Source organism: Pyrus communis, chromosome 4, assembly GCF_963583255.1.
Source record: "Pyrus communis chromosome 4, drPyrComm1.1, whole genome shotgun sequence".
Taxonomy (NCBI): Eukaryota; Viridiplantae; Streptophyta; class Magnoliopsida; order Rosales; family Rosaceae; genus Pyrus; species Pyrus communis.
Window position 1 is genome coordinate 7,440,289 of NC_084806.1, and position 22,824 is coordinate 7,463,112.

Sequence of the window (22,824 nt, forward strand, 5' to 3'; positions counted from 1 at the left end):
CTAAGCTAAATTTGCCCCATAAATGAGTTTTGGGTTAAAACTTATATTTGTCCCAAAGGTTGGAGCAAGTTGGGATAAATTTAGAATTTAAAATTTGAGTTTTATTCCAAGAGTTGAAACATGTGTTAATGTATATTTAGAACTACAAGTCTCTTACATTTTACGTACGACTTAACCACAAAGAGGATCATTGCTTGAGATCTGGACGAGTCACGACTCACGAACAATCAAACCTTGAACCCTAAACATAGACAAGATCAAAGAATATGATCAGCATTGCCTCGTCAGCAGATAAATGCTAATTAAATTTGCCAGTTTGGCAATATTTTGGATATGCATGGCCAATGTAGACTTGGGGCAAAAACGCGCAATTCCTAATTAGGCCCAAATAGAAAATACTAAATGAAGTTAAGTTAATTTGTTGTTTGAAAAGTTCAAATTGACCTCACAAATAAAGATATCTCATAAACACGTAAAACGGACCTGACAAACAAGATATGAACTAGCATATTCTTTTAGAACAAAAATAATTTAGAAACCCCCGCAAATTTCTCGTTCTTTCAATGAACATAATGAAATATCTCAAAACAAAATTAGCATGTTTGGAATGGAAGATTCTATCTCTAGTTTCTAGCGATTCTATCTCTAGTTTCTAGCGATTCAATCACACTATTTTGAACCTTCTTAAATACCGCTATAACTGTCCAAACATGTCCCAAGCTTCTGTGTTCTTCAAAACCGAGTGCCAATTTTTCTTAGTGTCCTCATTTCTCTTGAATTCCCAAAGCTTGCATTTTTGCAAGTCTGCAAATTTGCAAGATAAAAATCAATGGCTCTGAAGGCCGTTCATGTCTCTAATGTTCCAAACCTCGATCAAGTCACAGAAAATACTGCCGCATTGGCTGTATATTCGCCGTGGTTGGCTCAAGGTCACGGCATTTGCCATCAAATTAATTACTTGGAATTCAAGAAACAAAAAAGAAAGGAATCTGATTTTTGGAATTGGGGTTTTTTTTTTTTTCCACTTTTTTTGTGTGAATAGGTGTGAAAGATGAGGGTGAAGAAATGAAATGGGGATACAAATGGCCAAAGTTCGTGGTGATGGGACACAGAGGCAGCGGGATGAACATGTTGCAGTCTTCTGACGCAAAACTCAAATCCATCAAAGAGAACTCCATTCTCTCCTTCAATGCCGCCGCTCAGTTCCCGATCGATTTCGTCGAGTTCGACGTTCAGGTGAGCATCATCTTTGTGCTTCTTTGGGTACCCAAAAAAAAACATTTGATCAAAGTCACAAACTTAGTTAAGAGAAGCAGACTTTGATTTGAGGGTACTAATTGTTCTGCTTCTTTTTTCTTTCTTTTCGTTTCAATTTCTTGGTTTTACAATTAGGGAAAATTGTAAACAAAAGCTATTTTTGTAGGTGACCAAGGATGACTACCCGGTCATTTTTCATGACAACTTTATTGGCGCCAAGGACAAGGTTAGTTTGGAATTATTATCAAACAGACCCTTGAATTCCTTGATTTTTATTTTCCTGCTGACTATTGATGTTATATGTAATTTTGTTTCAGGGTGTTTTCAAGGAGGAAAGGGTTACAGACATTACTCTGCTACAATTTCTCTCCTACGGACCCCAGAAAGAGGCCGGAAAGGTAACACAAATGGTTATTTTTTCCAATTCCAAATCGATAAAATGTATGTGGATGTTCTGTTAATAAGTCTATTTTTTCATTCATTCAAATGCAGGTGGGGAGGCCCTTGGTCAGAAAAATAAAAGATGGGAGGATTTTTGACTGGAAGGTAGAACAGGATGACTCGCTATGCACATTGCAAGAGGTGTTCGAGAAAGTTGAGCATTCCAAGGGTTTTAACATTGAATTGAAGTTCGATGATCAGATTGTCTACAAAGAAGAAAAACTCGAACATGTTCTTCAAGTAATTTTGCAGGTAAGGATGCCTAATTGCTCAGCGTGTTCTATAGGACATAATATGTACTAAGATTTCTTTAAACAGGTGGTGACTAAGTACGCGAAAGATAGACCGATCCTGTTTTCGAGCTTTCAGCCTGATGCTGCATTGCTGATGAGAAAATTGCAGACCACATACCCTGTAAGATCACATTCTAAACTTTATGTTGAAGCGTATTGAAAATGGTCTACTTTTCTGAACCAGCATTGGATGCAATCCAGGTTTACTTCCTCACTAACGGAGGGTCTGAAATTTACACGGATGTTCGAAGGAATTCGCTGGAAGAGGCCATGAAGGTGTGTTTGGGAGGTGGTTTGCAAGGAATTGTATCAGAAGTAAAAGCTATCATGAGAAATCCAGGGGCAGTGACTAAGATTAAACAGGCCAAACTTTGCATTATAACCTATGGACAATTAAAGTAAGCCATCACTTTGGTAAAAGCACTTTTCAGATCAGAAGTACTTATCCATCTAATGATATGATCATATCCTTTGTGAACTTGCAGCAATGTGCCAGATGCTGTATACATGCAACTTCTAATGGGGGTTGAGGGAGTGATTGTTGACCTTGTCCGAGAGATCACAGAGGCGGTTTCCGACTAGAACTGAACCCGAATTCATGTCACAGAAGGACAGACTTGGAACTTTTGCAGGAAAGGTTATGCCATAGTAGATACAACGTTGAGGGCCAATTAACGTGGCCAGAACCAGATGAAAAATTGTGTACAGAGCAACATTTTACTGACCATACCTTAGTTTTTGTTTTTTGGTTGTATCCAAATGGTTTCCCAAATGGAAGATGAGTTTGGAGTTCAAATTTTAATCGACAATGAATTTTGGAATATATTGTGTGCTCAAACGACATAATTAAGCAGATTAGGCCTGCAGGAAAAAAAATACCAGGCCTTGTTAGCAAATCTGAGGGGCACGTCTAACTTGACGGGGTTGGGCTAAATTGGACACAAGTTTTACCAACTCTAGTCCAATTTTGAAATCGAGACTTTAGGTGCAAGCTTAATCAACTAAGCTACAATCGACATACAATTTTCTTTGAACATGCGTAACACATAAGTACTACTTGAGAAACTTAACTGCTGATCTGAATAATTTTATTTGTATCCCCTCTCAACCTCCGTTATAATAAATATTAAAGGAAATATTCTTGGCACTTCTTTTGCACTCGATTCTAATAACAATTCTCATACTACATTAAAAGTTGTAGATTCTAGGTTCAGTGCCTCTTGTTCTTTCAAATATTACAATATATGAATAATTCCACTTACACACACAAAACCAACCCTCGTTAATTGAGGTGAGCTAGATCATTATATGTTAACAAATGTATTGATTTTGTATGTCTAGACCCTAAATAATCGTACTCTACGGTTAAAAAAAATATCCTATAACCCCTATAAAATGGAACAAAGTTAAAAGTGACCAAGTACTTTGCTTCTAAAACAAGAATACAAATACCCTCTTAATTTCTTGGAACGAGGTCTAAAAAAGACGCAACTTTACAATGGAGAGATATTTATGTGCCCCCAGAACATGAGGCGGTACGCCACACGTTAGTATACAATTGGTGGAAAAAAAAAATTCAAATGACATTCCAATTGTATAATTACATATGATGTCTTACTTGTGTTTCGAATACATTGAAAGATCTTTCTTTACAATGAGGGTGATACACACATCATCAAGTGGGCCAGTTTGTTGACACGCCCAAAGACGCCCATCTTTTTGTTAGCATTTGATGGGCCTTTTCAGGAGGAGAGGAAGTTTCTCTCTAGCGTGCACTGCAAAGCATTTGATTCCAAAGTTGGCAGTTCAGGAAAAGTACTTATTCAAAGAAAGAAAAGTACGGTTCGTGTACGTTGTTTGATACGTATAAGTATTAAAATAATAATAATAATAATAATAAATTTAAAGAATTTAAAATTAAAAAAAAAAAGTAGAAAAGTCAGGACAACAACATTATATAGGATTAGTACCATCATTGTACCATCATCACCTCATAAACTTTGTTCGACGTTTATATAATTGTATCGTAATCATTTGTAAATTAACAAGCTAGCAAAAAATCAGCCCAACAAAGCAAAATACAACTTTTACTTCGAAAATCCATGCACAAGGCTTCTAATTGTCAAATTTCAACCTCGAGAACAATAAATTCTTCAACCTCTGTTTTTTTAAGCGTGTGATAATTCTAATCACACGCAAAATCTAACTTAGATTCGAGCTTACCCTATTGAGCTATATTCATGTGTTCAAGACATCAATTCGACGACTACTTGTATACGAAGAATGTCTGTTGTTGGTTAGACCAAAACTTAATCCTGGGCTAAATGATATTTTTTAGGTTTTATTCATCCCCCCAAACCCAACCAACACATGCTAAATGTCTGGACTAAAAGCTAAAAGCCAAATTCCCACCAAGATTTAACTCAAAAAATGGTGTGAGCACCACCAACGGGACCCTACCCACAAGGCCTGTCTCCCAGGATTTATTGAATCCAACGGCTAAGATCGAGTATAATCAAATCTAACGGTAAAAAAAGATCTAACGGTCCAAATTTAAATTCAACGGTTAAAATAATTTAAAAAAATATTTATCTCAAAATTCACCCAAATTTAGTGATTTTTCAATATTTATCGAAATTTAAATATTTGTAGGTTAAGATGTTCATAATTTTTTTTTAATTACTTTAAAAGAAAAAATTAACCTAAATTTAATCTTTAATAATTTCAGGCTAAAAAATTTAGATCAGAAGGGTTGGAGAGCTAAAACTTAAATTTTTTAGGCTAAAAATTTTAGATTTTAGCTTAAAGGTTGAAAATGATCTTATGTCGTGTTTGCCTGTAAGTGAAGAAAGACAGCTATTAATTTTATGATCAGGCAGTGTTTTTTTCCATTAACCTGAGGCTTACATATGTGTCTTTGCAGACATTAATCTGATCGATTGCTTGCTTCGGTTGGTTGACAAATATATTTTAGCTGGAAAATGAAGAAAATGAGGTCAGTCGATCACTGCATGCGCAGTGCATGTGTAACACGTAATGACCACTCGAAGGCAGCTACGTCAACAACATAAACAATAGGTTGGTCAACTTTGAAATCAATGGCAACTTTTGAATATTTTAACCCTTAACCCTTAATTTGTTCTAGAAATTCGACTCCCATTGGATATTTTATTTACTTGTTGATGCATCACATTCACACCTATATTATTTTCACTCAAACATGGTTACAATATTTGGTGTATATATTATATGAATGTATAATGTCAAAATGGTCCATGAGTTTTACTCTATCGATCAATTTAGTCTATGTGTATTCAATTTAGCCAAATTGGTCTTTGTGTTTACATTTGTTAGCCAATTCATAACAATCCGTTAAAAGACAGTTACAATTGACATGTCCTAAATCGCATAGTACTCAAGTGAATTGAATGAAGCGACAATTTTTAAAGGTAGGCATCGTATATATTTAGTGAGTGTACATGAAATTACATTTTTGTCCTCTCACATGTTTGGCACATGTCAATTTTAATGGTCCTTTAACGGATTGTCTTGAATCGGCTAAGGATGTAAACACAGGGACCAATTTGACCAAATTGAAAACATATGGACTAAATTGGCCAATAAAGTAAAATACAGGGACCATTTTGACATTGAAGCCTTATATGAAACAGGGCCGTATAGAGTAATTTATAATTACTAAATATACAGGAGTATTCAAGCAATAATCATTTAATTATATATAGTAATATATGACACGAAGATAATTAATCATTTGTACTTGATTCACAGAGTAAACTCATGACTAGAATAGTTTATTTTTTAGGTACTCATTCATAAATCTTTCTTGTAAAAATTCATTCAAATCGAAATCGTCTAGCTCTTTAATTATTATTGTAAATGTTCCATTGTTTATAAACAACACTGTGTTGTGTTCCTCTGTTTATTAGGTCACAAGTAGATAACTAGACTTGTTCTCATTTCAATGAAATGTTATAAAGATGATCTTTAAGTAAAAGCCTAAAGCCATGGTTGGTTTAGATTATGAAAACTAATTAATGTGGAGCAAGCCTAACAAACGGTTAATACATATTAAATTACTAATTAATCAGTGCTAGAGTATATACACAAAATATATTTGTGTGTCAGTTGTCTATGTTACAAGCGATTGTTTGGAAGTATTTTAAATAGCATGATATGACATCACTCATCCATTTTCTTCTGGGACAAAACTATATGTTAATTATCAAGTTCATTGAACTCCACAAAACCCTAAAATGTATATTATAAACTTGCGACAAATATGAAAGTTAAGTCTGTCGTTGTAAAGAGACGCACTTAGAAAATGGGAAATGATGCCCTGCGAAGAAGAAGAGCACAAATAATACTAAAATCATTGACGTAAAAGGGGAGTGAGCACTATTTTCTTCTTACCCGTCAAACTGCACTTCTACTTGGTGATGAGCGGTGATCTCTCTTTCCAGCTAATAATTAAACCCTAATATAATATGTTGCTTGTACTGTTTAATTGTCAATTATTCTTTAATTATACTATTAGGCCTTTAAAAAGCTACTTTGCCACTAGTTTATTACCAAGATAAACACTTCATTAGCAACACTTCTTTTTAGAACAAGAGGCATGCATCACCTTGGGTCCAATTAGACCAGTCAATGGCATTGTCCCATAAGTACCCATACCAATTCATTCATATTATAACGTGCACCTTGGGTAAAATTAGATCAGCCAATGCCATCTTCCTATAGGTATTCATACCAATTCATCCATATTATAACGTGTACCTTGGGTACAATTAGACCCGTCAATGCCACCGTCCTATAAGTACTCTTACCAATTCATTCATATTATAACATGCATGTATTCATTAGTACTTAAACTTGGTCTATAACATATTTTAACATTACCGTCTATATATATAATAACGTGAACCTAGAATAATGAATATCATGTGACAAAAAAATCGAGAGTAGGGCTCTGCCCCCTCCCTCTAGTCCCCTCCTATTTGAACTGTCACGATTAAACGATGTCACGATCTTGTGTTGACTTCTCTATAAAACAAAAGAGATGTGAGAATTTAGATTTGAGAGATCCATACTCTATAAAATCGTGCAAACATTCTCTAAATTCACATGTCATAGGGGCTGTTTTTCTTTCCAAGTAACCCTATTTATTGACTTCTCCAACTCAAATTTCAAAAGATGGTTTATGCCTAACTCATTATTCATGGCATGGTGTGCATATATGTAGTGTATGTTGGCCATTAGGATGCTTGTAATGGGGGGCAACCCCGAGAAGATAAATTTCCCATTAAAAGTAAAAGGAGTGAGGCAAAGAGGAAGAAAAACCAAGCCAAGTAGCCAACCCCCAAGACCCAAATTAAAAAATTAAAAAGAATTAAATTGAAAGATTATTAGAGTAATGGAAAATATGATTGGGTCGAAGAAGGAGGAAGGAAGCAGAGAAAGGCATTTTCCACTGAACAACATATTTTACTCAAAAAAAACAATAATTGCAGCCTTTGACGTTTCTCTTTTTTTCTCATCAAAACTCTCTTCGACACCCACACGCAACCTCCTTTGACCCTCACTCTACACAAAAACAAAACCTAATATTAATTAATTTAATAATTTTAAAAAATAGATAACAAATAAAAAATCACAGCCGCATTTCGGCTTACGAAATCCAGCTCCAACTATTCCTTCCATATTTTTTTTTATAATTTATTTTTACAGGTTGGCTGAGAAGAACTTTTTTTTTTTCATTTTCTTGTGATATTCCCTTTTTTATTTAATACTTTCTTTTTACAAAAGGCTCGCTTTTTATTTTATAATTCGGTCGACAAAATTGTTTAATTTTTGTGATAAAAGGGTTGCCCTTCTCCCTACGCCTACGGACTCAGGCTTTTCTTTCATTTGTCAATGTTTGATGCTCCGGTTAACTACTATCTAAACCGGCCCACGTTATCCCCACTCCAGTTTTATAATTCCAAAACTACCCCTGAAGAATCCGGTTTACTACAGAATAATATGATGCTCTTGTTTGGCAAATTGAATGACTAGTTAGATATTATTTTGAACATTTGCATGGTGAGAGTAGTTTTATTCTTATACGAAGTATTACTATAGCGAGATTTTACTGTAATAAGTGCAAAATACTGATTTACTTTTGTTTTAGAGTGTCGATATGTTTACCCCTGTATCTTATGTCCTCACCGGCTTCTTATTCAAAATTGTATTTACAAGTTCACCCCTTAACAAAATGCCATATAAAGACAAAGAAGCAATCCAAAGTGCAAGCTACGGAGAATTGTGATAATTTTCAATATTGATTTAAAAACTGAGAAACTGTGAAATCGAACAGAATCGGATGAAAAAAAAAACCGTAAGAAACCAGGTTGACCAAAACCGTTTAAACTTGGATCAGAACCGAACTGAACCAAACCAAACCGGTTTAAAACAGTTCCAGTTTCGGCTTCTAATTCTCAAGAACCATAAGAACTGCACCAGACCGTCTATATTAATTTTTAAAAAAAATCTAATTCTATAGCCCTTATTTTATATGCTCAAACTAAAAATCTATATAAAAATTTCTCAAGCCCAAAAGCCAAAACCTTGGTAATTATCTCACCTCATCCATTCAACTATGGCCGTGGGTTCACATTCTTATTTCCATCCCACTCTCTCCTCTCTTCGTTTCCTCATTTATCTTTATGCATTATGTACACTTTAATTTCATTTTAGGATGTACACTTTGGTCTTGATCTGAGACTTTTTATCTTTTGATTTATATATATGTAAATTTTCTATCTTCCGGTCACAAATGTTATAGATCTAGTAGTGGGACTCAAATTTGTTTGAATTTGTGGTTGAAATATGTGTTTGGAATTGAAAGTAGAAGATTCAAAACAAATATATAAATTATATATTTATAATTTTGGTTAGAACCGTAAACCGGTATAAACCGAACCATATGATTTTAGTAATAAATTTAAGCAGAACCAAATCGAACCGTTAATATTTTCCGATTCTGATTTGAAGGTGAAACAAGGCCGAACTAGACCTTGCCCACCCTTAAGCGCAGTCCTATATATATAGAAGAAAAAAAAAAAAAAAAAAAAACCCTTTAAACAGGCAAGCAACTGTCCTATAGAGAGACCCATGAGTGCTTCAATCCAGGTTTTGCAAAGGCAGAGGCAATACTGAAAGAGTGGGGGCAAATAGAAGACGGCAACGAGAGGCAGAACCAGATCGTGTGCTGGAATGTGAAGGTCATTTTGGGAACAACAATAGTGGGAAAATAATGTTTTCGTTTTTTATTTTTAGTAGTGAGTAAGATAATAAGGTGAGTGAAAAAAAAAATGTGAGTGGATCTAGCTCTTTTGTTTTATATCAAAAGAAGTTTATTATTGTAGTAGAAGAAGAAAGAAAACCATAGGACTAGAATCTGTGGGTGGAAGGAGAGGAGTGTCTTTTCAAGAAAATAGATTGTTTAGATGATTTCTCCTAAAATTTCCAACTGATCGAAAATAGCGAGACAAGAAGATTGAGGAAATCTTGAAATGGGGCATTGCTTGAAGGTGGCACTTTTGTCAGTTTCCCTAAATCCGACGTGGGTGCCCTTCGTCTTGGAGGCAAGTAGGTCCCTGAACTTTATTCCCTCACCCACCCACCCCCCACCACGAGCCATAACATCATCATAATTACTATAACACCCTTGTCATACTCAACCAAAATTATCCTTTTTCCCTAATCACAAAAAGATGAAACGTACAGATATAAGACTTTATTAGAATTGTTTTTAAAATGGTTAAAGTGCTTTTAAAAAATATTTTTAGATTTCAAAAACATTCGAAATGTTATCTGTAATAAGCATTGTAATAGTTATGTATTTTTTGCAGAAATCATTTTTAGTACCTTTTCAAGATTTACATGTATATTTATCAAAAATTAATTTCAAAAATGCTTTCAAGATTTTAAAAGTACTGTCAAACCACCTCTTATTTGTATGAAATATTCAAATTAGCTTAACACGCATCCCTATGCGTGCAGCCTACAATCCCATAAAAAACAAATATTGGTCCCCATTTAATATTGACTAAAATTTTGTAAAGGGGAATAAAAAGAAATGAATATTTTGGAAATTAATTGATTTGCTGCCAAATATTCCTTGCATGATATGATTCTTTTTTTTTTTTAATATATATAATTTTTTTATAATTCAATTATTTATGGTTTGATCTATTTTGGCAAGTAACTTAGGTGGCTGAAGATATTATGCCATACTTATATTCTTCATTTTAATTGTCCAACCAAATACTTACAACTTTCTTTTAATCCACCTATTTTAAGTTAAGATGTCATAAGATTATGAGCCTTGATGTTAGTATCCCAAATTTTGTGGTCGAATACCTAAAGATGCTCTGGGTAGAAAATACGATTATGAGATAGAGGTTACAGGCAAAAATGATAGAGGAAGACTCATGAAAACTTATAAGAAACTCTAAAGAAGACATGAAGTACTTGAAGATAACAGAAGATTTGGCGCAAAACTGACGCACTGGCGTTCTAGGATTCATAATGCCAACTCGCTTAGTAGGATAAGACTTTGTTGTTATTGTTTCGATATAACTGGATCCATGCTTAATGAAAATTAACAATTATAAACAACCTAATAAGATCTTTGATAGAAACTTGAAAGAAAAAAATGAAGCCAAAATCTTATGATGGATTTTATATGGAATAACATCAACGGTATTTGGTTATTACGTAACCAAAGAGATTGTTAAAAGAGTTACACTTCTAACTTTTAAGTACTCATTGAAGCATTGGCTAACCTTTCTAGTCGGGAGTACTTGGCTAACCTCAAATAAATAGACTACTATCATTTAATATTAGGAAACTGTTATTAGTACTCCATAAATTTCATTCTACACTATTCACAAGTGTTTTTTTCTTTCTAATTATATAAAGTTTAAAGTGCAAAATGAGATTTTTGGAGTGCCAATAACAATTTCCTAATATTATAATTTAATGATAATTTTTTATTTATAATTTAGAAATTTTATATTCGATTGAACAACGAGTTCTAATTCAATTTATTGTGAATATTTCATTGGCTTAACCCAAATCGCAGACGATTTAGTGAAGCTATATTGTTGTATAAAAGATAAAAATTTAATATAATTATCTTTTATTTTTTGCCATGATACTAAACATTTGAAATGGCTAATAATATATATATATATATATATTTTTTTTAACAAACAATATTATCTACTGTGAGATCCCACATCGTCCAGAAGAGTGGATCATGTAAGTCTTATATGTATATTCTCATCTCTACCTAACACGAGGCCTTTTGGGAGCTCATTGGCTTCGGGTTCCGTAAGAACTCCGAAGTTAAGCGAGTTCGCGCAAGAGCAATCCCAGGACGGGTGACCTATTGGGAAGTTCTCGTGTGAGTTCCCATAAACAAAACCGTGAGGGCGTGGTGGGGGCCCAAAGCGAACATTATCGTGCTACAGTGGAGTCGAGCCGGGAATGTGGTAGGGGCCTGGGCCGAGATATGACAATTTGGTATCATAGCCAATCCCTGGCCGGATGTGTGTAAACGAGGATGTCGGGCCCCTAAGGGGGTGGATTGTGAGATCCCACATCCCCCAGGGGAGTGGATCCTGTAAGCCTTATATGTATTTTCCCATCTCTACCTAACACGAGGTCTTTTGAGAGCTTATTGGCTTCGGGTCCCAAGATGGGTGACCCACTAGGAAGTTCTCGTGTGAGTCCCCTCGTGTGAGTTCCCAGAAACAAAACCGTGAGATTGTGAGTTCCCAGAAACAAAACCGTGAGATTGAGTCGAGCCCGGGATGTGGTGGGGCCCAGGCCGGGATGTGACATCTACACTACCTTGGGGGGGGGGGGGAGGGGGGTGAGTTTATCCTCACAATATGTTAGCAATAATATGATTCAAATTCATCTGTAGCGAGAATTAAACCTAAAACCTCTTTACAAGTGAAGAGGAATAAGTGGACTAATAATATTAAATTTGATATAAAAAGATATTTTTAATTGTGTAAGACACAACTAAGAAAGAATATTAAATTGTAAATAAAACGAAACTGCGTAGAAATAAGTACATGAAAGCCTATTATTCTCACTCCCCCTTGTGTACTTGGTAAGAGCCCCCCTCACGTCGGATCGAGCATATATTTTTAGCTTATGAAGCATCCGATAAATAAGAAGGATATCTGAACGTTCTTCAAATAATTCCATTTTATGAGGATTAAAAAAAGAAATTGGTAAAATTTTTCTTGTTTTCGACACCATAGATATCGAAAAGTTAAGAAGTCAAATGTTTTCTCGTCGGAAAAAAATTGTTAAGAAGCAGGTAAGAAAGGCTCCCTCTCTCCCGCTATGCGGTCTTGTATAAAGCCCTTCTGCCCATTATTGATCTCCATATAAGCAAGTAGATTGAAAGTTGTGGAGGTGATAGCAAAAGTAAGTAGGGAAGCAGAAGCAAGAGGTCTTCAAATAACTTTTGTGTAATAAAATTTCTAGGTCGCATTTCATTAGTCTCTAAGGCAAAGTCTCGCTTAATCATTCATAGACCATTTCTTCTTTCTTCAACCGGTCATATCTGATCTGGCTGGTAGCGACATGATAAAAGGGTCCAAAATAGTTAATTTTTTTTTTCTAAGTTGTAAATTTAAGGGGGCGGATGAATCAAGTACGGCCTCTAAAAACATACAATAATCAGCTTTTTATTAACATTTGTCTTTCCCGTCGGTGTCGTCAATGGTTTACTTTCTTGAATGAAAGATAAAAATAAAAAACTACAAAAATAAAAGCCTAATATTCTCATTTCTCAACAAATTTAGGCAGTTTTGTTTTTGTTGGTTCTTTAATATTCCAAAAAGAAGAAGAAGAAAAAACTGCAGACATAAATATTCCGTAGTCCGACCTTTTGTTTACCTGGCAAATGGCACCATAACTATTTGTTGATGACAGAGGCTACAACCGTAATTTCACCCAATGACTTTTAAGGCTTTTGGTCAAGTACGGCTGTCAGCATGACATAACGTGACTTCATCCTTACCAGGCCGCAACCCTTTGCTGCCTGCAACTAATAATTTGAAGTACGATTTTCTCCCCTTGTATTCTTATCTCTTTTCCTCCTCTTATTTCATATATTATTTTTGATCTTATTGTCTTTATAAAAAATTAATATAAAATATTGACGTGGCTAAACCATAATCATTCAAATAAAAAGAAAGAAAATAGAAGAGATATTAGGAGGGGAGAGAATCCTCCTCCAATACCTTCTACTCTTACTGGTGCTTGGCCTTTGCTCATCAGTCTTCGGTACAAAGACCATAATACCCTTCAAGCATTTCCTCTCTCAATTATACGGAAAAATCTACCTACGACGACGGTGTTATTCTAGCAGTATTCTAAATTAATAATGCACTGATATCAAATTTTATATATGACAATGTGTTACTGGTTTGAAATACTGCTATTGTTACAATAGCATATAAGAAAAACTACTTGCATATGTGTCCATAAACATTTCCTTTTCTGAGTTTAATAAGTTAACTTAATAATTGTGTTAAAATGTGGATTTGAGATAAGGTATGCTACTTCTAAGACTCGCTTCTACGTTTATATATGTCTGATGGTGATTTGGAGATAATATATGTTACTTTTAAGCCTCATTTAAACTTTCGGGCATGCGAAATAAATGAATTAAGACATGATTTTCGGGTAGTCATAGAATGAGTTTACTTGTTTCTAGACAAAGCCTAATCAAGTAATCACAACCGAGAGTGAAATATCTCGTCCATCTGTTGTTGAACGGTAGGGTAGATGTTGCAATGTCAGGAAGTAGAGAGTAGCTTTCCTGCATCTCATTGCAAGTAAGGAGCCATGCATTGCTTATTCCCTAAATTCTATAAAAGAAACCTACTTAAAATAGCGTTGCTAATGTTGCAGTGTCCCAAACCGATCAGGCATTGGCTTGTATGTAAGATTTCTTACGTAGTAATATGTGATTGCTTTGGAGTAAAATTACAATGACATCTTCATAAAATTACTCGCATGTCAATCACAAAATTGACATATATGCAAAAACAGTTTTTTTTGGTGATTCTAAGAAGTTATTAAAATAACCTATTACAACTAAGAAGCCAATCAACGTACACAATATAATTGTTTTGTGAGATGACCAAAATGCACCTCCCCACCGTCAAAAAAATATACAAGTTTGCAACATGAAGGGTAAGGATTAAAATGGCAATTTAGGTAAACGATAAAACAAAACCATACTCTTATCAAAATTTGAGATTTGGAAGGCAGGGAAGAAACCCAAAAGGGCTTTAACAGCTTCGGTTATTTCCACACACACACAAAGGTCGAACACCAAAAGAAGAAAGTCTTCCTCTCTCTCTCAAAGGATTTTGGGTTTCGTTTAGTTGGCAAAAACTTTCACCTTTTCGCAGAGCCCTCGACGTTTTGTTAAAATTGTGTCCAAGGAAAAGGAGATTGAGTCTTGTTTACGCCAAATGGGCGTCCTCTTCTCTCTCTCTCTCTCTCCTCGCATTGTCTCTAACACCCATTACTATAAAAGAAGCCACACTTTCTCACCTTGAAACTCACCACCATTAATCTCTCCAAACTTTTATTTCCGTTAGGACTCTTCGTTCCTTCTTGTTCTTGTTCCCTCTTGTTCTTGTCCAATCACCTCGTTTGTTTATATTATCCAATCCTCCAACGGACTATAAGACCCTGTCATGACTGTGTTTGCTCAGGATTAGATTTCTGAGTTGGGATTGGACTAAAAGGCTTTAGCCTTTTCAGTTCATTGGACTTTCTCGGACTAAAAGGCTTTAGCTTTTTCAGTTCATTGGGATTTTCTCGGACATGGAGAGGATTAATTTTGTGAAGAATGGTGTGCTGAGATTGCCTCCCGGTTTTCGATTCCACCCGACGGACGAGGAGCTTGTTCTGCAGTACTTGCGGCGCAAGGTTTACTCCTGCCCCTTGCCTGCCTCCATCATCCCGGAGGTTGATGTCTGTAAGGCCGACCCTTGGGATTTGCCAGGTTGGTTTTTCACTTTTCCGTGCAATTCACTTCTTCCGTTTGAAGCGATTTTTTTTTTCTTTAATTTTGATTTGGTTTGACCAAACTACAATGCCAAATGCCTACCAATCAAAACCCAAATCGTGTTTTAGACGGAAATGGTATCGAATCTCCCATTTTTCGGCTTCTGCACTCGTTCTGTGAGTGCGGAAATCGTCAAGTATTCAGTTTGGAGCGCAGAGAGCTTGAAATGGAGCTCAAAAATCGCTACTAAAAAGAAATTAGATGGAGAATTGAAAGACTCGGTTTGTTTTGTTTTGGTTTAGGTGATTGTGCGCAAGAGAGGTACTTCTTCAGCACTAGGGAGGCCAAGTACCCCAATGGGAACCGATCGAACAGAGCGACGGGCTCTGGTTACTGGAAGGCGACCGGATTGGACAAGCAGATTGTGACTTGCAGGGGCGGCCAAGTCGTGGGAATTAAGAAAACTCTGGTTTTTTATAGAGGAAAGCCTCCCCATGGCACTAGGACCGATTGGATTATGCACGAATACCGCCTTGTTTTGCCCGAAAATCCGGCCTCCATTGCCCCACCAGAAAAGAATGCAACCCAAGTGAGCTTCTTGTTCTATTTAGTGTTATTTCAATGAGATTAGCAGTTTATTTTGTCATAAGATCCCAGCGGAGGCTTTAAAGTCATCCTTGGTCACATGTTTTATGATTGGAGCCAGAACGGTATCTGATTATCTTCGAGTCCCCAACTTAAACTCCCAATTTTGAAGAACCCCATTTGAGATATTTCTTCAATTCTGCTCTCCAAACCACAAAGAACACATTTTTATTTTACTATTTTGTTGTTGCAGAGCCCTGTGGTGCCAATGGACAACTGGGTTCTTTGCCGCATATTTTTGAAGAAAAGGGGAGGCAAAAATGAGGAGCAGCAAGTTCAACAGCCCTCCTGCGATGTTCGAAAACCAAAGAACTCGAGGCCTGTTTTCTACGATTTCATGACGAAAGACAGGGCAAATTTGAGCCTTGCACCTTGTTCTTCCTCCTCAGGGTCGAGTGGAATCACAGATGTGGTTTCTAGTGAGCAAGTAGACAATGATCACGAAGAAAGCAGTAGTTGCAATAGTTTAGGTTTCATTAGAAGAAAACAGTAGCAGTTTAAATTAATTAATTTATAATCGGCTTAAATTAGTTCGTTTATGTTCCAGTAATTGGGCTCTTCTGGTTGCTTTATCAGAATAAACATCTGGGAAAAATCCAAGTTTAGGAAGAAAATCGGCAAGTAACTTGTAGTCCGTAATTTGGAGAGTGATGGATGGTTTTTATAATTTATGTAATCAAATCCCACGTTTTCTAATATCTGATGTATTTACATTCTATTTCCATTTGTTTGGACCCGATTTCAGCACTAACAGTGGCACTCTCGCGTATTAACAATTCTCCATTCTCACTATTTGTTTGAGTGGTTGGAACGATTTCGGGTAATTATATAATCCAAAAATTCCATAATGCTCGGTAGTATGCGATACTCTTCAGATATTGAAAAAAAATCCTTGTAATCTGAACATGCTCTTCTGCATTTCACGCAGCAGAATTTATTTATAGAAAGATATGATATTTTCAAGGAATAAGTGTTGAAAAGTGATCCAAAGAGGAGTAAAAAGCAAAGTGAAAGTGTAAAAAATGTAACCTGAAATTTTCTAAAGGGAGTCTTTAGATTTGGGGAGGAGCAAAAGAATTTAGAATAATTTTTATCTCTGCAAAGATCGTCACCTTCGCACGAGGTTCCATTTCTCCCTTTGTGGAAAGTTCAAATTCACACTCAAAAGGAACCCAATTCCGAAACATTGTTTTCAGATGGTTCGAAATCAAATCTCCAAGAATCAAATTCCAAGCCGGCTCTCTCTCTCTCTCTCTCTCTCTCTCTCTCTCGCAAATCTTCATATGCACTCCAATCTGCATCATGGAAGATTAAACCCCGGAATCTTATTCCCAAGAAACAGACATTCTGACCTAGTTTTTCCACAAACATTTGTTGCAATTTTGTACTATTTTTAGTGTCTTACAAAAAAATAGGGGTCTTATAGGGCAAGAACTTATGTAGAGCAACCGGGGATCATTATAGGGTTCCACTCGGCTCCACTAATCTCGTCTAGGGTGAGAGCTGTCATGGTGACAAATCCTACCAATATTTATCTTTATTTGTAAGGTATATCTCGAAACACACAAGACCTATTGTATTTTGGTTTCAAAACTTTACGCTAATTTCATTCAATATGAACACTAATCTAATCAGATAGTCTTACAAAAGTTTTTCTCGTACGAATGCAGGTTGGTGATGTAGGGAAACAGGGCTAACTAAATTTTGAATCTAAAAGACCAGTTGGTGAAAGTAGAGAAGCGACTAAAAATACAGTGGAATGTTTGCTTAGCAGGGACCAGCACTGCAAATTGAAAAGAAAAATGGGATTTGGCCAGTTGGGAGAGGGTCCCAAGTTTTGAAAACGGATCCGTCCCATCAATCAGACACCTTAAATTTCTTAAAAGCACATGATTTCTTGCGCATTTATTCCTGCTAGTTTACGTAAACGATACCTCTTATTCTTAATCCAAACAGAGTTATAACTCTGATAGACAACAAATTAGCCCAGATTAGGGGAAAGATTGTCCCACTAGAGTAAGCATCCTCGTCGGATTTTCTTTGTAAAGATCTTGAAGATCCTTTAATTACATTCGTTCATCATACATCATGCGACTAATTTTTATCAGATACCGTTTATATTCAATTTTAAATAAAAAAATTTACAATTATTTATGACCGTACGATATAGCATGAATATATGTGATTAAAGAATCTCCAGAATCCTCCTGAGTCCCACTAGCATCTACTCGCTGCTTCTACTTGGGATACGTTTCGGCAATCCAAGCCTACAATTGGTTGGTCTAAGCTTGTTTGGTATAATCAAAATATTTCGAAGATGAGCTTCATTCTTTGGTTGGCTATTAAATGCAAGCTTTCTACCATGGATAGAATTTTAACTTTTGCTTCTTGTCACTTGTGTACTCTGCTCTAGTGCTACGAAGTCCCATTGCCACCTCTTCTTTGAGTGTCCTTTTACCGATGGTATTTGGTCTTCGGTGCTATTCAAGTGCGGTGTCCCTTGGCTAAGGCTCCCTTGGCCTCTTTTTGTCATGTGGGCTAATAGCCGTTGCAAGGGAAAATCTCTATCTTTGATAGTTTTGAAGTTAAGTCTTGCTGTTACAATGTATTATGTTTGAAGGGAGCGGAACAACCGTAGATTCAAGAACTCATGTCAATCCGTTGTGGTGGTTCTCAACTCACTTAAGTCCACCATTAGACTTTGATTGAGTTCTTTGAAAATCACCCATTCCGCTGCTAATGACTCTACTTTACGGGAATGGAATATAACTTCGAATAGTTAGTGTTTTTTTGCTGCTTTGATGCAGCGTTGTTAACTTTGCTGTCTATTTTTCTTTTAGCTGCAGCTTTTTGTTGCGTGTTTGTTTTTTCAGCTACTCTTTGCTACTTGCATTCTTTTTTTTCTCATCAATATATTTTATTTACCAAAAAAAAAAAACATTGACTTGCATTAATTTTTGATAATTTTATCATTAATTAGTTCCTAATTATTACTTTAATACAAATTATATTTACTGCATGTTTTGCACACCTGTCGCGCATGCAAGAGCCACGAGCCTGACGTAGTTGATTCCATCACCAGAAAATATTATTGGCCCAAAAAAATCATCAGTAAAATATTATGGATGCCATGGACACAAAGTACACACACAACTCATCATAGAATCCCTCCTCATAATATGTAATGATAACCAAATTGAGGTAGCGGATAATCGTAATTTCTCATCAATTTGTTTTTTAAGTAAAAAATAAAAAATTTAGGTAATAGATCTGTGACATTATTTTTTTATACAATTTTCAATACTAAGAATCAACTAACATAACAGATGGAGCGTATAGTCTTAATTGTTGAAAAAAGAAATTTGTGCTTGAATATTTTTTTATAATATACCTCATACATGGGTATAGCCTTGAATGTTCGAAAAATGTTGTGAGGTGTTCGAAAATGGTTGAAGTAGTTGAATAGGAGGATCATTATGACTATATAGCTCCTAGTAAATTTACCAAAGATGAATGATTGATATTATGGATGATTGGTTACGGAGGGACCACTTCGTTTTTGTAGGTTGGTCTGGGCTCGTACTATTTTCTTGTGCCTATTTCATTTTATGGGATTGGTTTATAGGTACAACTTTTATAACTTCATGGTATACTCATAGATTAGCAAGTTCCTATTTGAAAGGTTGTAACTTCTTAACCCTGACAGTTTCCACTATAGCTAATAATTACAACATCTTCATGAAAGAGTCATGTCACTTTCAAAACTCTTTGATACTGTTATGTTATACTAAGTACCAGCTTGGCACATCTGAAATTATAAAAAAACAAATATGAAAAAAAGTTGGGATGTAAAATGTGTTTGGTAATTGTAAAAATAAGTGCTTCTTTTCAAAGTTTCAGCCAAAATAAGCAAAAAAATGGAAGCAGCATTTTGCTGCTTCTCAAAACCAGCCTTTTTTTCAAAGTAGGTAGATGAACAGTAAAGTTTAATGAAACTTTCTTAAACCCAATTATAACTTCTTTCTCTTTCTCGCGATCTCCATCTGGCGCATCAATGCCATGTCGTGGAAGAACGTCATAAGCTCCTTGGAAGTGGTTTCAAGCGTGTGCGATAGTGGCTCATAGTTGTGGGAGGTGAAGGGGAGGGACGTCTTGATCATGAGGGTGGTGGAGTTATGGCGGCGGATGAGATGGGACATCAGAGAGATGAGGTGAGGGATAAGGCAGAGGTGAAGGGACTCAGGAGATTGGAGTCGGATGAGGAGGAACTGGGTTTCCCGGCGATTCCAAATACCCCAGAATCATCGCCGTGTAGCTCTCTAGCAAATCGTCGAGACCGGGTTTCGATGGCAAAGATCCGACTGCAACTGGGTTTTTCGATTTGAAGATAGATCCTCAAAGACGAGGTTGCCCACATCAAAATCCCATAAATTTCACAATTCATTTTCGGTTTTTGTTTAGCAATTGCTTGGGATGGAGGAAGAAAAGGCGGTGGTGGGGTGGTGATGAAAAGTTGAGGGGGACATGTGTTTGGGGGGGGGGGGGGGGGGGGAGGACACGGCAAATCCTAGAAATCCCATTTAAAAAATTATACCCTTTAGTCATTTAACATACTCACAACAGTTTTATATAAAGTTTATCAAACACTTGAACATTTTTTTTTTGTTAAAAGCACTTTTACAATAAAATGTTTACCAAATATATAACTACTTTATTTTACAGCTACTTATTTTTACAGCACAACATATGCAGTTTTTTTTTTAAAACACAGAAATACCAAACTAGCCCTAAGAGAAAGAAAAGGAGTGTAAATACAATATCTGACCAAAGTTATTCAAAATTCTTTATTTAGGAATCATCTAGAAGTATAAACCCCTTACGCATCTAATTTTCTATTTGAAAATACAAGGAGCGATCTAAAACGAGCTTTTAACTCATTGAATTTAGCTTCTTTCATTGAAGTTGAAAGGTAAATTTATAAACATGATCAATTCTAAGAACAAGAGAAAAAAATTGTAAAAAAATGATGGAACAAAACCTACAAGATTGGTTGTTGTCCTATACAAACATGAGGCATGGATGATGATGATATCGTAGGTTGGATAGGTTTGAGGAGGATGGGCCACAACCCCATCATCCAGTGCCAAGTGGACATCAAGTGGGCAAAGGACGGCATAATAATATGATTAAACCTTTGATTATCACTCCCCATAAATATTACGGAAACTTTTTTAAAAGTAGAATTTTTTTTAGAATTATTTGTCGTTTTACAGTTTAATATTAATTTTCTAACTAATATTATAAAATATATTAAGTAAAAAAATAAGATGATAAAGAATTTATGGAAAGTCTAATTTTGAGGGAGCTCCGTTATCATTTCTCCCCTGATTAATGCATAATTGAGAGGGCAATTTGCCAATTTGCCAATTTGCCGTGCCATGAACAGAGGGGAAGAACCTACAAAATTAAATATATTTTAGGAAAATAAATAAATAAAAATATGTGCCGGCCAATGTTTCTTTGACACTGGTTTAGAATCACCTATTTTCCTTTTGGAGTTCTTCACGTCACTTTTTCTATATATTTCTTTTCATTTTCATCACACAAAAAATAATTAAATAATAAAAAAAATTGTGTGTATGTGAGAGAGAGGGGAGAGAGAGAGGATTGGATTGGATTGTGGATTGCTGACTTGGGTTCTCAAATTGTCGATCACGTGGGCGGGCCGTCGTGGTAGACCACACACTACAGCTACAAACTGATTAGGTCAATCACATAAAGAAATACACTTGCCCCCGTCGCATAAGGACGTCTATGACGGGGACTTATCACAGTAGTGTTTCATGTCAATAATACATTTTAAAAAGAGATTCTTTTATATTGTTTCATTAGAATAATACGTTTTTTGGCAAATTTTTTTATATAATTTTATATTATTGATACAAAGTAATACAACGACAGTATGTCGTGTCATGAAAGTTGATTTTCTGCCCTCGAAACGCATAGGAATTGAGGGGGTGAGGGGGTAGTTTGTGGTCTCTATCATCTCTCAAAGGAAGGGCAATTCTGATATTTTCAAAAACATTACCAAGCAGACAGGGAATGTATTTTATCCATTTGTGTATGTTGATCAGTTCCACAACCAACCACTTTTATATATTATTTCCTCTTTTTTTTTTTTTTGAAAAAATTAAGTTTTAAGAGGGGTTGCTTAGGATCTATGCAACAGAGACATCTCCAATTTTTAAACCAGTTCTAATGGCACGGTCAAATCAAACACTAATCAAAATAATAATCTCCAACATTAAAATTAATGAGGGTGGACCTCCCATTGCTAATGAAGGTTCTCTCTAGAACTCCATGCCAAACGAGCAAGATGGTTATGCACAGTGAATCTTAATTATTGTAAACCTCAATTTAACTTACATGAATAGGATGACGGGAAGCGTAAGGCTCATGCTCGTTTTATAACGAACGACAGGATAATTCACCCGCAACAAAACTATACAAGTGTAATAAATTAAAGGGTTCAAAAGAAAGATGGAGTAAACTACAGAGACAGTTTGTCAATTAGGCAAAGGACTAGGACAAATATGTCCCTACCCAAATTGTGACAAAGGGAAGTAGAGATGGAACTAAAACTGCACAGCTAAAAGGAATCCAATGTTTGAGAATCTCAAGAGGGAGGGTTGGATAATTTTTTTGTTGGTATATTTAAATGAGGCATTCAGTAGGTGGGTAGGTTCCCTATGGCAGAAGGAAATACCTCCCCACACGGCAGCTATTTGCCACAGCTAACCCCTCAAACAGATTTTAAAAGCTAATACCAACTGTTGCACAAAGATGTAAATTATGTGGCCTAATTGAATTAAATGGGGGTCGATGATATTTGTGTTTCCTCTAAGAAATTTTTTAGTGTGTCAAAAACACGAATCGGCATATTCATTGTCATAAGATAAGTAGTTAGAATTTTGTTTTAAAGCATTCAATCATCAGTATTATGACACTTGGTGTACCAAGCTGTGTTTCTAACCCATTAAAAAATCTCTCCTACTCAAGAGGGTAAAAAAC

The 22,824-nt window shown here is 35.7% G+C and overlaps 2 protein-coding genes across 2 annotated transcripts; both read left to right on the plus strand.

The window, feature by feature from the left end:
* Positions 1 to 641: 641 nt before the first annotated feature.
* Positions 642 to 2,807, plus strand: LOC137732697 (glycerophosphodiester phosphodiesterase GDPD2-like). Its single transcript, XM_068471987.1, has 8 exons — positions 642 to 929; positions 1,043 to 1,236; positions 1,424 to 1,483; positions 1,575 to 1,655; positions 1,750 to 1,950; positions 2,017 to 2,112; positions 2,193 to 2,389; positions 2,477 to 2,807. Exons 1-8 carry the CDS (start codon positions 830 to 832, stop codon positions 2,571 to 2,573), a joined length of 1,026 nt encoding a protein of 341 aa, XP_068328088.1. The 5' UTR covers positions 642 to 829; the 3' UTR covers positions 2,574 to 2,807.
* An 11,974-nt stretch (positions 2,808 to 14,781) lies between these two features.
* On the plus strand, positions 14,782 to 16,449 carry LOC137730875 (NAC domain-containing protein 83-like). Its single transcript, XM_068469866.1, has 3 exons — positions 14,782 to 15,105; positions 15,411 to 15,697; positions 15,947 to 16,449. The coding sequence occupies exons 1-3, from the start codon at positions 14,925 to 14,927 to the stop codon at positions 16,244 to 16,246; spliced, it is 768 nt and encodes a 255-aa protein (XP_068325967.1). The 5' UTR covers positions 14,782 to 14,924; the 3' UTR covers positions 16,247 to 16,449.
* The last annotated feature ends 6,375 nt before the right edge of the window (positions 16,450 to 22,824 follow it).